General features: G+C 36.4%; 1 protein-coding gene and 2 non-coding genes across 4 annotated transcripts; all 3 read right to left on the bottom strand.

The window, feature by feature from the left end:
- Nucleotides 1–1,885: 1,885 nt before the first annotated feature.
- Nucleotides 1,886–1,958, bottom strand: TRNAR-UCU. Its single transcript has one exon. It is a non-coding gene; the product is annotated as a tRNA-Arg (tRNA).
- A 1,598-nt stretch (nt 1,959–3,556) lies between these two features.
- Nucleotides 3,557–3,629, bottom strand: TRNAR-UCU. The gene has a single exon. It is a non-coding gene; the product is annotated as a tRNA-Arg (tRNA).
- Nucleotides 3,630–6,195: 2,566 nt separating this feature from the next.
- Nucleotides 6,196–10,884, bottom strand: LOC111439034 (eukaryotic translation initiation factor 3 subunit B-like). Of its 2 annotated transcripts, none has more exons than XM_023076771.1 (12): nt 10,675–10,884; nt 10,428–10,592; nt 10,013–10,250; nt 9,089–9,235; nt 8,743–8,871; nt 8,441–8,569; nt 8,274–8,357; nt 8,059–8,183; nt 7,749–7,947; nt 7,132–7,664; nt 6,916–7,024; nt 6,196–6,743 (listed from the first exon to the last, which is right to left on the bottom strand). In XM_023076771.1, exons 2-12 carry the CDS (start codon nt 10,547–10,549, stop codon nt 6,399–6,401), a joined length of 2,160 nt encoding a protein of 719 aa, XP_022932539.1. In that variant the 5' UTR covers nt 10,550–10,592; nt 10,675–10,884; the 3' UTR covers nt 6,196–6,398. The 2 variants fall into 2 exon arrangements, with proteins under 2 accessions (XP_022932539.1, XP_022932540.1); XM_023076772.1 differs by having other exon boundaries at nt 10,428–10,587.
- Nucleotides 10,885–16,693: the final 5,809 nt, after the last annotated feature.

The raw sequence follows: 16,693 nt of genomic DNA, 5'->3' as shown, positions 1-16,693 counted from the left end.
TTTTTTTTTTTTTTTTTTTTTTTTGCTTGTTTGGTTAGAATAGAGCATTGGTTAGATGTTTGGTAAAAAATAAAAATAAAAAAATGAAAACAAAACATATTTCAATAACTTTTTTTCTTTTTTCATTATTTTTGTTTGGATTCCTTAAATCGATTTTCTTTTTCTAATTCCAATTTGACCCATTTGTAAATATTTGATCAATTTCAATCCTAATTCATTTGTTAACGAATAGAGGACCCATTAAAAAAAATAGAGGTGATAATTCAGTGTATATTTGACCCATTAAGGATCATTAACTCATGCATATTTGATAAATAATAATAAATTAAGAATGTGTTAGGGACTTTTTAGTTACAGACTTGAACCTGTAATTGCCTATCAGTGTAATTGCCTAAATTGTCTTATTTGAAGTAATCTGTAATTGCCTAGATTGCTTAATTAGAAGTCTAAATTACCTAATTAGAAGCATAGACTTGAACCTGTAATTGTCTAGGTTGCTGAATCTGTAATTGCCTAATTAGATCGGAAGTGAGCCTTATCTAAGCTTTATCCATTACCATGGGCACTTCCCATTGTATGATCATTCCACCTTATTTATTAAGCTGATATAAAATTAGAGTTATTATGTTGTTTTTTTTTATTATTATTTTAAGAAGGTTATATTTATCGATACAACTAATATAATTAGTAATGATTGAAATTCATAAATATAATTGGTAATCAGTAAATATTAAGGGTATGGCGGTAATTTACTTTTTGAATGAACAAATGGAATAAACATTAGGTAAAAAGAATATTAAATGAATGAACCACCTAACTCGATTAGGTTAAATTCTTTTTAATCATACCAATTTTTTTTTATATCTTTTCTAATTTTTTTTAATATATATTATATAATAAAGTTTGGAAATCTATTTCTTTTTGGATTCCAATAAGATAAAAATTTGGAATTTGATTCCAAATGATAAGATTTTTTTTTTTTTTTTTTAAGAAAAAACAAATTTTGTTTATAGGAATCCAATTCCCAATAATAGGTTGAAAAAAAAAATGATGAACCTAATTTTGTTTGTTTTTTTTTTTTCATACAAATGTATTGATATTTTAGTACTAATTTCGAGTTTTATATCCTAAAACTCAAACTTTGTAAATAAAAACATATTCTAATAAAAACATATTCTAATTTTTATGTTTATTCAGTAAAGATCGTTATTGAATAAAATGAATTTCACGATCATTAATCTAAATCCAATAAACTAAGAACACTCTGGCTATAGTATGATTACTTGAACTATATGTAGAGACATAAGAGTGGATCAAGTTCAAGTATATACTCAAAATGATCTAAGAATAAGGCTGATTCGTATGATTACTTGAACTATATGTAGAGACATAAGAGTGGATCAAGTTCAAGTATATAGTCAAAATGATCTAAGAATAAGGCTGATTCGTATGATTACTTGAACTATATGTAGAGACATAAGAGTGGATCAAGTTCAAGTATATAGTCAAAATGATCTAAGAATAAGGCTGATTGTACATTTGAAGACATGTGAGTGGAGGCTAGGGGACATAGGGTACATAGGGTGTAATGATTGTACATTTGAAGACATGTGAGTGGAGGCTAGGGGACATAGGGTGTAAGATGGAATTCACTTCTACCCGCTTTTAGGGATAGTAGAGAGGTTGTTCCCTTGAGTACTGACCCTAGGTCTTGAACAAGGGGTCCACCCTCTCATTGCCCTAAGAGAGATTCGGTTTGGTGGTTGGATCACAAACCAATTGTTCATTAGAGAGGGGAGTGGTCTCAAACCCACACCCGACTGATTAAAAAGACAGATGCCTTATCAGTTAGGCCCGGGTCATACAAAGAGTCATACGTTGAATACACGCCTAGTGGGACTCGAACCCACAATCACCTGATTAGAAGTCAGACGCCTTATCCATTAGGCCATGGGCGCATCTCACTATTTAATCATTCGATGCCTTATCTATTAGGCTATGGGTCGATCTATAAATTAAGTTAGCGATGTCAGAAGAGACGGTTCTGTAAGTCAATTTCCTTTTTTCTTTTCGTCAAAATTTCATCAATTTTGTTATAAAATCTAAAAGATATTAAATAATTTTTATGTTCTAATGAAGTTGAAAATTGATGGTAGCAAAAATGGGGGAGAAAATAAAGAAAAAAATCTACAAAGTATTGGTAAAATGGTACGTTTAGACGTTATATTCCTTGGGCATATTTATATTCCAAGAATCTAAATTATACTATTAAAAATTTATTAAATATTTAATAAAATTTAAATGTGAAGCAATAAATTTGATTTGAATATATATATATAGGACGGATATATTGAGATATTTCTTTATTGCAACATTTGGACTACAAGGTGTCGATCTTTCCAGTAGTTTTGTTTTAACTAATATCATTATTATGGTCGTTTTTTTTAACTAATATCATCGAAATGGATCTGATAATTTCAAGCTAGTACCAAGTATAATCAGTGACTTCGGCTTAAGTCAACTAAGTAAGTGGCTTGGTTTGATGAATTGTATTATGTATGATGACGCGTGCCTTGTGGCTCCTACACGTTTCATAATTATGATTGTTATGTCATGCTATGAAAAGTTGTACTATGTTATTATAACGCCTCTAATTTTCTTACCTAGGTCAGAGACGTCACTTCATGATCCCGCATTGGTTGAAAGAGAGAAACGAAGCGTTTTAAAATATGGGTTGGACGCCAAAGGGAGTGGAGTGTGAAATCCCACCTTGGCTAGAAAGGGGAACGAAGCATTTTAAAACCATGAGCCAAGTAACAGCCCAAACCCACTGCTAATAGATACTATCAAGTTTAGCCCGTTCCGGCTCAACCTCGTAGTTTTAAATCGCGTCTATTAGAGAGAGACTTTATATGAGATATGGGATCTCATATCAGCTTATACTTTGATTAGTACAGGCCAAGCACCACCCCAAACCAATCACTAGTAGATATTGTCCACTTTGGCCCGTTATGTATTGGCGTCAGCCTCACAATTTTAAAACGTCTCTACTAATAAGAGGCTACACCCTTTTAAGAAATGATCTGTTCCCCTCTCAATCGACATGAAATCTCACACCAACTTACTATCCATTTTTACCCGTTACGTATCGTTGTCAGCCTCACAATTTTAAAACGTCTCTACTAAGAAGAGACTACACCTTTTTAAGAAATGATTTGTTCCCCTCTCTAATTTTAAAACGTCTTTACGAGGAAGAGGCTACATCCTTTTAAGAAATAATTTGAAACGACCCTATAATCGATATTAGTGATGCATTGTAGCTCGTGAATGTTTCGTAATTATAATATAAAATATAAAATAATTCTATAAATAATATTAAAAAAAATAACTGGACAACTCTCACTATGAGATAAATATGATTTTTTTCGTACTAATTAAAATATCTTTAACGTTTGAATGGTAACTCATAATTCTACAAATATAAACAACCCGACAACACTATAAATAATAAAAAAAAATAATCCGACAACTCTAACTTTAGATATAAAAACTAATGCACACCTAGTGGGACTCGAACCCACAATCGCCTGATTAGAAGTCAGACGCCTTATCCATTAGGCCATAGGTGCTTTCCATTATATGAACACTCGTATTCAAATTGAATTTTCAATAGTTTATTTTAAGATTTTTCCCCAACCGTAGAGAGAATTGATTACAGAATACCGAACAGATCTGTAGGTCACATTGGCAAAGGAATAATTGTCTATTAGAAGAGACCATTTTGTAGTATCGTTATTACATTAGCTAAAACATATAGCAACAAGATGGGCCTTACTCGGACTAAGAATAGACCAACTATTAAATCTCGAATCGAAATTTCTCTTACCTGTATCTCTCGATAATCTATCATTAACAACTTCCTTTCAACTCTTTTCACCATAAACGAATACCATATTCTATATTCACTGACTAAATATGAAACGGAGATAGAACAGATATATCGAGATATTTCATTTGGACTACAAGGTGACCGATCTTTGTAGTTGTTTTGTTTTAACTAATATCATCAAGATGATGGATTTGACCATTTTAAGCTAGTACCAAGCGTATTCAGCAACTCCGGCTTAAGCTAAACAAGTAAGTGATTCTATTGTTGGTTTGATTGGATGAATTGTATTATGTATGATGACGCATGTCTTGTGGCTTTTGCACGTTTCATAATTATGATTGTTATGTCATGTTATTGTAACGTCCCTAATTTTCTTATCTAGATTAGAGACGTCGTTGTATGATCCCACATTGGTTGAAAGATGGGAATGGAGCGTTTTAAAACATTGGTTGAACCCTAAAGGGAGTGGATTGTGAGATCTCACATTGGTTCGAGATGTAAACGAAACGTTTTAAAACTATGAGGTTTACGACATAACGGGTCAAATAACAGCTAAAACCCACCGCTAGTAGATATTATCCACTTTGGCTCGTTACGTATCGTTGTCAGCCTCACAACCCATTCAAGTGAAGCGCTCACTCGAGCTCAACTCTATTAATGAGTATATATACAAATTTGAGTACTCACAACGTTATATTCGTGATTCAAAATATATATTTGTATCTGTATCTGTCTGAGTATACGATGAAAGAATGAAAATTGAAAATAATGAAGCTGAGCCACCACGTCATCTTGTCAAGCATTTTCTACTTGTAACAGTTCAAGTTCGTTGTTCTGTTTGGGTTTTCCCTTTCGAACTTTCCCTCAAGATTTTTAAAACGTGTCTGTTAGGTAAAGGTTTCCATACCCTTGTAAAGGGTGTTTTGTTCTCCTCCCCAACAAATGTGAGATATCACACTACTAACGTTGTTTCACTCGTAGCTTCTTCGACTTAATAGCTTTTTGTTTTAGCTCTAATTTGAGTGATTCAAACTAGTTGAAATTGTTATTCCAAGTTATGCACGGTAGACACTTCAAATCATTGTAATTTTAGTAATTAAGTGAATATTTATTATCATCAAAATACTAATGAATTAATTAAATAAAATTAATTAATTTCAAACTACTTAAGAGAAAAATAACTGGTTAAAATTTACTCAAAAGTAAATTATCCGTCTAAATTATTGCATCATAAATTTGGAACAGCAGCCCAAGTTAGAATAAAATAAGATTCAAATTGATTAAATATATATATAGAATAGACATTAGGGTTTAGTCATAGAGTCATATATGAGCAATTCTAGTTGTTTGTTCTTTCAAGACTCTCCCACAAACCAAACTAAAGGTGTTAGAATCATAGGAAGATCTTGTAAAGAAAGTTTCGGTTAGAACATACCAAAGAGGCTCGTAATAGAACATACCAAAGAGGCTTGTCAACAACAATTCAACTCTCTCCCCTCGTAATATTTATCTCTCGGTAGAACTCAATGTTGATATTCGGAACCCATGTCATATTTGAGTGAGACATTGTATTATGTTTAGACGTAAATACTCAAATGATGCATGAGAGTGCACATGGGTTGGATTGGAGTGAGACGTCAGATTATTCTTTTTTTAAAAAAATATTAAAAAAAATTCATATATATCCATTAGACTAATAACTAAAATCTCATAAATATTTCAATTACAAAGGTTAAATGTTATTAATTTTCGTTAGCCCTATTTTCCAATTGGTTGGTTTAATCTAACAAAAAAATATATATATATATATACAACCCGCCGACCGACCCTAAATTTTCAATTTTCAAAAAAAAATCTATCCAATCCAAATCGAAAAAATAATTTAACCCAACCCAACTGGAATAGTCCAAATTATTCGAGTTCTCGAGTCTTTCAACCACCCCTAATTCAAAATCTTTTAGAAATGAATGATTTGGAACATTCGATTCTCATAGCTTAGGCCAAACGAAGAGATGTCTTATTCCACTTGGCGTCCATGAGAAGCTGAAAATGAGCAAAAGTGCTTTAACACTTATCATTGCTACTTTTTGATAAATTCCTATGCTCAAATCACCAACCAGAAACATCTCAATTCTTATCTCGATACTATACCTCATAAGAACATATCAACCAAAGAGATATCTATCCCCCAAATCCTTTTCAAAAGAATACATCCATCCCGTCGATGGTTGCAGCACCGTGACGATAATACATCCCGTGTCGATGCAGGGCGTTTGGGGTTGAAGAGCTTAATTTTGAGCTAAAAATGGCTAAAAGAGAATAAAAAATACATTATATAACTGAGTTACTGACGTGAGATAATATCATAACAAACAAATAAGGCATCCAAAACAAAACTTAAAACTTTGAAGGACATTCCCAAGTTGCATTTTGAGTAATTGGTGAGGTCTAAGGCAGGAAGAAGGTACCTAATTTCATGCCTGCAATAAGGTTGTTTGGGTCAACAACCTCATTCCTGATCAAAATCATCCGACAAAACTTCCTCCGTCACGTCCAAAATCTCTTCGACTTCGACCTCTTTGGCTTCGTATTCCTCTTCTTCATCACTGGCTTCACCATCCCGAAGCTTCTGTCGCAACAGCTTCTCTTCATCGTGCAATCTCTTCCATTCATTCAACCACTTCTCCCACTCCTCCTTCAACATTCTTCGTTTCTCGCGCTCCTGCTCGCTCAGTAGCATAGATACGTCCTGATCTTCAGCCTCGTACTTCTTACTGTACTTCTTCAAATTCTTAGCTATCTCTTCCTCTTTCTCCGGGGTCAAGAAGGATGGTGGCCTTGGTCGCCATGCGAACTGCCATTCGAAAAATTAGAAATTTAACGATGACCAAAGAGTTCGTTAAGATAAAGAAACTTGATCGATCTAGTTTTTGCAAGCATACAAATTCATGAACGATTATTACAGTATAAACCCACAGGACCATAAACAAAAACATATGATTTGCAGAATATAATCGATAAGTTACCTGAAAGAAGTGATCCTTCAAGATTCGATAGAGGAGCTTTCCATTAAAGGACCATATGTTGAAACCGTTTTCCATCTCGTGGACTGAAGTTACAGCAGTTGCAACGTACCTGTACAGATGCAAACAACGAGACCGACTCAGCTGTCGTAACCACAAGGGAAATCATTCTGATCCAATCTTATAACAACGTACAAATATGGATGCCCTCTGAATTACCTTCCAGTAGGATCCCATTCAATATCAGTAGCCATGAAATGCTCTGCAGTTGCCATCGTCTCCAGCTCATCGACGTTGTAGAACTCCAACTGCCCGTTGAAACCTTTCAAGCCAGCAAGAAGAATGAATCTTCCAGCAGGTGACCAGAAAAGAGCATTGGCCTGCTTGCCTTTGAGAGTTGTAAGTTTCGACACTCGGCCACTGTTGTGAGTGCTTCGCATCGAGTAAAAGCTAATATCTGGCCTTGGGTTGTCACCGTGAATGACTGCAAACCTATGCCCCTTTGGCTCCCAGGCAAATGCAATGATCTTATCGTTCTTATTCTCAAGCTCCAACACTTCAATAGGAATATCCCGCTCCTTTATGCGGAATAGCTCGAACCCTGTGTACGTGCTTTTCTTTGTCTTCGTATATCTATCAACCTTGACAGCAAGATAATCCCCATTGCTTTGCCAGTACATTTTGCAATCACTAACACTGAAAAGATTTTTCTGTCTCAACTCCTCCTTGCTCGGGATTTGGACAAGACTCACCTAGGAAACGAAAGAAGCCCATTGAAAACATTTAAATTCACAGATCAAAAGAATAGCAACACATTCAGCATAGAAGTTACTCACCCTAGCCGGTTGGTTCCCACCACCTAGCTCAGGAACAAACAGTGCAATAATGGGATCTGTAGGGGACCAGCAAAAATCCATAACATTTTCGACCTTCAAAGACTTTTTGTCGATAAGAGAGAAAGTCTCGGTTTCATAGACTGAAATCACATTCTTCCCAATCCTGGCAAAGTATTTATCTTCTTTCCCACCACCCCACCTGCAAAAACAACAATAACATTTATATCATCAGCAAGAAAAAAATATTCCGACCAACTTGACAAGCCAGAAAGGAACAGAGACAAGGCATATCCATCAAAGATATAAATACCTAAAAACAGGCCAAGATAAGCCGGCAACACCACCAGTTCCTCCAGTGGAAAAATCATCAGGACTTCCCTTGAAATCTCTCATTACTTTTCCAGTTCTCACATCAAAAATATTGATCACAATCCTCTGAAAGAACATATAATCAGCAATGATGCAAAGCTATTAAAGTTATTCAATTAAAATTAAAAACTAGGAATAAGAAGAAAAAAAACTCACATTTGCATCACGAGGATTGCTGGGCTCATGGCTGCTGTATGTTACCAGATATTTTTCACCAGGAGAAAAATCAATTAACTTAACCTGCATTTAATATATTAAAAGATTAAGGCCATTCAAGCGTTGGCAAGCACTGTCAGGTGTGGAGTGAAAAAAGCATAGGGTACCTGTTGATGGGCAAAGCGCATCAGACGGTTGAAGGTACTTGCTCCACCCCAAACTGCAGCACCCTGTCGGTGAATTGTCGCTAGGTAAGTCCCCAACGAGGACCACTGCACAAAACTCTCGGTCCAGAACTGTAACAGAAAAATATTTGATTAAGCTAGGGTTATCAACCCAAGAGCAAAGATACCTAAGTGCTATTAATACTATGTATACCAACATCAACCAAACAATCGAACAAGGAGAGAGTAGTAACTTTAGTTAGAAAAACAAGGTCAACACTCGAGAAAGACTAAAGGATACTCACTGGACGCTTGTAGACAGGCTCAGGCTTCAAATGTCTAGCATCATTCCAGAAAACCTCAGTGTCAGAACCAGAACGAATAACAAACTGATCCCGTGCTTTTTCATCAGTAAGCCACTGTTGAAGATTCTCCTGAAATGTTCAAAAGCAAATAGCATCATGCTTCCATGACAGCACAATTTGATCTGTAAAATCACATATCCTCCCATGGATCTTTTTTCCCCATATACATTCTAATGTTCAGCTAACCACCTTCACATTGATCCACAAAACCCCCATCTTTCCTCGAGAAAATGTATCACAGGAAGCAGTGGGGATGAAAAATAAAGTAACATTGCAGATAGTTTACCCCAGGAGTATATGGGTTGATTTCAGGAGGAGCCCACTCATCTGGGACTTTCATAAATCTATCAAAGTCCTCAAACATGTTAACAGTGAAAATATGTGCTCTATCCAGCTTGTACCCATCAGTCTTCTCTTTGGCAAGCTCAGCCTCCTACAATATGACTGAAATTAAATGAGATACTCAATCATGGAGCAGAACTACAGTAGTGCACACAAGAGAATTAAAGATTAAATACAAAAAAATCACAACAGAAAACCTGGAAGCACAATCGAAAATATCTATAGTAAAAAAAAAAAATTAACTTACAGGCAAAATGATAGAAATAGAACATATAGGAACAGAATTCCATGAAGGTAAACATATTCCCGCATGAAATGCATGTCTAGTGGAAATTCAAAATATCAAACTATCTTATAGTCGACTTACTGAACGCTACAAGGTTTATATTTCAAGAACATTCTAACAGAGTATATTACCACTAAATGCTATGTCAAAATAATACTAATAACCCAAGACAATGAGAGATTAGGAAAGAGACGTAACAAGTTAGGCCAAACAAGTAAATTTATTCATAGCATCAAACAACATCTGGTATAGAAATATTCATCTCTAAATGAGAGATAAGGCGATGGTAGGAGGTGGTTGAAAGTACTGCCGGTTCCATCCAAAGAAACTAGAGATAAGTACCAGCCAGAAAGAAGTATAATGAGGTTGCAAGTATCTGTAGCTCTATTGGACATCATCGAATGCCAGCAAAAAAGGTGGCGAAGATAGGAGACTTACTTCAATCTTAAACAGGATTTATAATATTGGACATTGGTTCTCGATGGCGTTCTTTAGCATATATTTCGATACGATAAATCTATGAAGTTTCGGGAGTAAAATTAGCAGAGACAGAAAAGGGCGTGTTTGAAAATGAGAAAGTACCTGTGGAGTGCCATACTCAATAAAGCAGTACCCTAAAGTTTTTTGTGTAGAAGGATCAACAGGCATCCACAGGCCATCATCCTTAATAACTCCAATCTGTCCAAAAATTTTACGAACAACACCTTCGAGCTTCTCAAACTTCTCCGGAGGAACAACCGGAAGATTGTCAACAACTATAATGTTTCCGAACCCAGAATCAAACTCTAGACTCTCCTCTTGTAGAACCTCTTCATCATCACTATACATAATTGCAGACAACGAAGGAATTTGAGCAATTGCATGGAAAGACAGAAAACAAAGTAATAAATCCATCAAACTTACAATCAAAGAAAAGATTTCAAATGCCCTAAGGAGACTCGGAAAATGAAAATTAAGATACACAATATCAAACGATAAAAGTAAAAAAAGTTTTGACCTAATGATTCCGAAATCCTCGCCGGGAGGGAGACGAATGGCGTCAAAATCAACTTGGGCGAGATCTATCCCAAGCCGATCAGCCGTTTCCTCAATATCTTTCATCAGCATCACATCCGCCATGACGAACTAACTAACTCTATCGGCGGCAAGAGTCAGGTCTTCACTGCAACAATTAAAGATCATTTTCGTAACAAAAAAGACAAATCTCTGAAAATATAATGAGGGAGAGAGGGAAAAGAACCGACAATTATGAGAAGTGTAGAAACGATGCCAGCGTTATAGACAGCAGCTAATCGGCCACGGCCGGATGGAGGAGGATGCACCGAGAGGGACAACTGAGATTGCGACGGCTAAGAGTGCAGCGTGTGGCGGCAGTCGATGAGGCGGTGCTGAGCAGGAACGGCGAGCGGCGGGGCGCGGGTGCAGCGGCCAAAGGAGAGATAGGGTTTAGATAAAATAACAGAATCTGGGAAAGAATGGTTAAAAGAAAAAAACAAAAAAGGATAATAATAAATAAAAATAATTTTTTTATAAAAGAAAATTAAAATGCTGACTCAGCGTACACAGAAATAAGAAAATACAAATTAAATTAAAAGAAAATTATTTTAAAATCCATTAAATAAGACAATTTTGAAAAATGAAATATTTTATCTAATATCTAAAAAAAATTAAATAAATTATATTTATATTTCGACGTGACAAATTGTCATCAACTGACTACTGATTGGTGAACGTCGTCGCCTGAACAATAGGACCTGATGGCTCGAAATTTTCCTACAACCCTTGCAATATGACCATGTTATGTACTCGTCACTTTCTATGCAATTTTGTATATGATATATAAATGAAAGAGATACTACAGACTAGTCTTTGGTATTAATTTATTATTCCCGACCCATTATGTCTCGATTAAGTGCCTATAATTATGATAATACTATGATGAGACTCTAGAGGGTTACCAATCAATAAGAAATCCCAGTGTGTTTACTCTTTCTTGATATACCATCTCCAAGTTTTATGAAGAAATTGAGGGGAGAAACGCTCTACAATGAGCTGGAGAGACGGATTTTCAGGTAACGACGACCATGACCTTGCGTGTCTTCTTCCTTATAAAGGAAGATGACGACGACGAGCCTAGTTGTAGTGATACGAGTTTCTGAAAAGTAATAATAATATTAAATGTTGCATGAAATCTCGCAAGAAATCACGTGATTTCCAGCGAGACATTTATTTTCGTGAAAGAAACGTTTTTATTTTCCTTGAATTCCCCACTCTTAAACCCTATAATACCTAATTAGTTGTATCTTTTTCATTGAATGTCATTGTTACGTATGTGAGAGAAAAACATAGGGGTTTTGAAGAGAGAAACCGGGGGAGACGTTGTGAGGCTTCTAGTTTCTCAGTGAGGATTCTTGGATAGGAGCGAACTAACGTCGTGGTGTGTTGCAACAAGGAGTGGTAACCAAATTGCGACAAGAGCGAACGTAAGGGCATTGGGTTTCATCGAAATCGCTACGTATTTCATCGAAACCAGTAGAGTACGATTTAGGATTTTCGTGGTTTTCGAGTAAGGAAGAAGAGTTTTCGGTTCGGATCGGGTTTCAGCGCACATACCAACCCAACTCACAACCAAAAACTCAATCTGCCCACTGTCCAGCCCACGACCTTCTGTATATGACCGAGTGAAAGCGTTGGTCTAGTGCACGCGGCTAGATGATCTAGCTCACAGCTTTTTCGGACCAAGTGGAGGTGATAACCTAACGGATACACGATCCGCACCCAGAGGAAACGCGCATCTTCGGCTTCGCATGTGTGCACAGACGCGGCTTGGCTCGCACGCGTACGTAATGTCAACTCAACTCTTTCTTTTCTCACCGCTCGATACACGTATAATATACCAAATTCTAGGTTTTTTACCTTTTTGACACTTATTTACCAAATCATATTACTTTAGGAGCTTACTTCAGTAATTAAACATGAGGTTTAGCTTGGTTAAGTTATGAATAGGCCCTAAGCATGTTAAGTAGTTTTTATAGGAAATAGTTAAGCATTGGAGTTGTAGTAACAAGGTGAATATCTTATCGTGAGTAAACTTCGGGCAAGGCGAATGAGCTAAGTGACCTTACTGTCGGTGTTAGTCTATTTTATGATGCATGATGGTGCATGCCCTGTGGGTTATGCATGCACCATAACATTTGTGAAATGTTATATTATGTATTGTTATGAAATGTTTACTACATATGCATGCAATCCTTTACACTGTTTCCATGAAAAGAGTTAGAAATGCTATGAATGTTATGTAAGTCATGAATGTGATGGATTGATGAATGTTGCCATGCATACACGTTGCATAATTGAGTATGTCATGAAATGCATAAAGAAAATAAAACGTATTAAGTATTATGTCATGTAATGTAAATCATGAGATCTCATGCATGTTTGTATGTCATGTGCATCGGGATACTTGCCCTTTATGTTATGATAGTACAGACGCATACGTTCGATATTTATGTTCGTCATGATATCATGCGGGTCTTTTCTACGGACGCATACATGCAATACGTTATGCCCGAAAAGGCCAAGCCCAGGGGTACGTATACAAGCCCGTCTGGTGGGCCCATGTACACGTATATGAGTCGTGTGTGAAGAAGTACCACACATCCAACACTGCCCGAATCTGAAAAGAGCCTAAGGCTATGTATAGTTTATAAAAGCTAAGTCCCACTCATGTTTTGCATGTGCTTTGCATATATAACCCCAACAATCGGGTGACTTACTGAGTATTTCATAAAATACTCAAGCCACGTGCTACCATAATTTGTTCAGGTAAAGGCAAGGCTCCCGTGCACAGTTGATGATGGTTGCTGTGAAGACCATGGAAGATGAAACGGAGGCATAATAGGGCACTAGATATTTTGTTTGAGTTTTATTTGAGAAGATAAACGTTTGCATTTAAATTTATGGTCTTATTTGTTAAATGTTTTCAAAGTTATTTAATATGAATTTTCACATTATGACTTATGCACGTAAGGGTGACGTCACTGTTAGGTTAAGAAAATTAGGGGCATTTCACTCGTTTTAGACCTCTCAGTTTTTCTAAAAATTAACCCCTTTCCAAAGTGGTTTTCATAAAATTCTCGAGGGTTTCAAAAACTAAACTCCTTTAAAAAGATATCAAAGAAAAATTGGAAAAAATCGGATACCGAAAACTTGAGAGTCGAGGCCCCAAACATCGACTAAGAGGTAAGTAGCCAAACTGGACTTTTCTTAAAAAATACTCGTAGAAATCATTTGGATTTCAATATTAACCTTATGTTAAGCCATATTTAAAAGAATATGGAATAAATAAACAAAGAATCGTTAATTAAAGACCTAAACCGTGTATTTCGCTTGGAAATGGAGTAATGTTAGAATAACTCACTAAATGAACTCCGTTGCTCATGAAATTTTAATATTATGCATGACATGACATATTAAAGTTATATAATGAAATTTGGTAGTCATTGGATAAGGTTAAGTAACTAAACCAAGTAATGATGTAAAATGACCATAATGCCCTTATGGTAAACTACCTTCCATTCGTGACCCAGTTGACCTATAAATATCATGAAGCTTTATAAGAGGCCTTATTTCATGGTGTTTAAGGACTATTTAAAGTCTTAGAACCATTGGATCATGTTTGAAGCTCGAACCAAGTTTATGGTGGAAAATGACCATAATACCCCTACAATTCGTTTAAGACATTTCAAGGTTCAAACACTCTAAATCAAGATTTTAAGAAAGACCTATGTCTAAGGACATAAAGGTTTACCTAAGATTTCAAGAAGTTCGGATCAAGTTTAGGACCTAACCAAGTTACGGGTATAAGTTAAGGCTTAAGAGAAATGACTAAAATACCCTCCATGATTAGCCCCACAATTTATGTATACAAGTCTAAAGGGTCTAAGAGTTTAATATGATATGTGCTCACTTTAGCGTCTTTTATCAAGTATCATGATCAGGGTGTGTTCGCTTAGAGTTAGCCGTTGATTTTCAAGTAATTAGAAGGAAGCTCCCATAATAGATCTAGGTTCGTTCTTGATTTTCAAGTACTCAAATGCTACCTCAAGATAATTTTTAGGGTTAGTCATTGGTTTCAAGTAACCCGGAGGCTAACCTTAAGCTCAACTTGAGTTAGGGTAGGGTGAGTATACAAAAGGCTTAAACACAAGATGGACTAACACTCAGAAACTATTCCCTTCGTGACCGCACAACTTTAGAATGTTCCTCCACCTCGACCGACAACCTGTGAACACTTGAAAAAAGGGGGAACAGGGCGAGTATATAAATGTAGCCAATAAGCAAGCTACTTGTAAGCTCTCATCCCATACTTGACCTAACAGGAGACCACAAACTTTCTTTAGGATCCATGGGAGGTAGTTGGCAAACCAATCCCATAGGCCATGGAGTCGCCCAAGGTCGGGGCGCTACCCCTTGTACGTGCCAACTCTATTAACTACCCGCACGATCAACATTCTAATGCAGGACGGATCCATCATGTAGGGTAGTCTAGACAAACTCTCAAGTCACACGTACCTAACCAACTTCACACCTAGCTCAACGGTACCATACCAGAGTGGAAAGGGATGTGAAAACTCCTTTATTTTTCTCTAAGGTTGCCATAGTAATCTTCTAGGTCTAAGGGTGGATTGACAATGTTGACATGGATTCATGTCTCCAGGTTTCTCAGTTTCGACTCTCTGAGTTTGGATCGGTCAGGAGCAATAGGGGTCTCACCCTCTGATCATCTCTCACCATTCTACTATGCTCGGACTACTGGAAGCATTCCATCCTCGGTCAAAGTCTAGCCAAACTGACACTTTCATCGTAGTTTTAAACCAATTCTATTAATTATTCTCTATCGGGAGAACCACACATTCAATCCACTGAAGTCAACGTACAATCAATTATGCATTCAATCACACATACTCAACGAGGCCATATCATCCATCAAGCTGCACAGATACACAAATTTCCATCCTCCGATTCAGCAGTAGATCTATAATCTAGTACATCAAGCGAGGATTAAATCAACATGCCGTCAACAAGTATGCCTATTCTCTAGCTTATCCAACTGTCCTAGACTCAGGTCATACCAAATCTATCAACTTAGACGGAATTTCTAAAATGATAGAGAGGGAACCGATATTTTCTCGTTAAATGCGTAAAGATCGGAAAGAACACCAACAACGAAAGCACTCTGTTGGGCCGACACTAACACTGAGAGACGAAAGCTAGGGGAGTGAATGGGCTTTTACCGCCTTTGATTCTAATTGTTTTTCATATTTTATTATATTTCTTAGCTATTATATCACAATTGGAAGGGTTACCGTCGTCAATTATGGTGAAAATTATGGAAGTTTGTTGACATATAAAATCAAAAGTTATAAACAAAACGGTTCGTAAACCTTGCAAACATGGTAAAAACATAATTGAAAAAAAAGAAAAAAAAAAGATAAAAATGATACCATGATGTTGTCATCGTTACCCGAGACTCTTATCTTTACCTGAAAAAATGATAGTCATAGCTAAGTATTTAAAATAATCCGTAAGTGACCACACGTTTGAGATTGAAAAATGCAACCATATGCAACAGGATGCATAATATTTCTCTACACACAGTTCACACATGCGTGCATGAACCTACTGTGTTAACTCGTACGTACCCCTAAGCATGACTATGAGATAATGCACGCTCACGATACCAAAAATCAATAGAAAAAATGAAGCACGTTTAACAATATGATATACGCATTCGCAAGCAACATACTGTAGAAGTAAATGTGTAGGATCACACAACAACACGCTCGATTCAGATGAACACAAAAAACACGGGAGAAGAGAAAATGCAAAAAGAAATATGAGCTCGAGAATTATATTGATACTTTAATTATATACATTAGAGAGAATACATAGAACGGAGAAATTACATCTTCAAATCACTGTTTAAGGGTATATATACAGCAAAACTCTCCCATAAGCCGATCATTTGATTGATCAATTGACAATGCAGGCCCCACGTATCTTCAATCTCGGCCCTCAAACCATTCCCTGAATTGGAAATCCTCCATGGAACGGCTTCTCAGTACATCATCGATCTTGCAGGTGCCATTCACACACCCTCCACATCACCCGGATTACTATAGTAGTTGAACCGTACAATTGGGTTAACCCTGACATCCGTAGATGGGAACCGGAGTGAACGGAGAGTGGCCCAGTAATCTT

Source organism: Cucurbita moschata, unplaced genomic scaffold (genome assembly GCF_002738365.1).
Source record: "Cucurbita moschata cultivar Rifu unplaced genomic scaffold, Cmos_1.0 Cmo_Scf00085, whole genome shotgun sequence".
Taxonomy (NCBI): domain Eukaryota; kingdom Viridiplantae; phylum Streptophyta; class Magnoliopsida; order Cucurbitales; family Cucurbitaceae; genus Cucurbita; species Cucurbita moschata.
This window is presented reverse-complemented; position numbering and strand designations above follow the sequence as displayed.

Coding starts and splice junctions, on each gene's coding strand:
- LOC111439034 (XM_023076771.1), bottom strand. CDS start 10,549: ATGGCGGATGTGATGCTGATGAAAGATATTGAGGAAACGGCTGATCGG. Junction 8,184..8,273: donor GCAATCCTCGTGATGCAAAT/GTGAGTTTTTTT, acceptor ATGTTCTTTCAG/AGGATTGTGATCAATATTTT. Junction 7,665..7,748: donor GTGGGAACCAACCGGCTAGG/GTGAGTAACTTC, acceptor TTCGTTTCCTAG/GTGAGTCTTGTCCAAATCCC.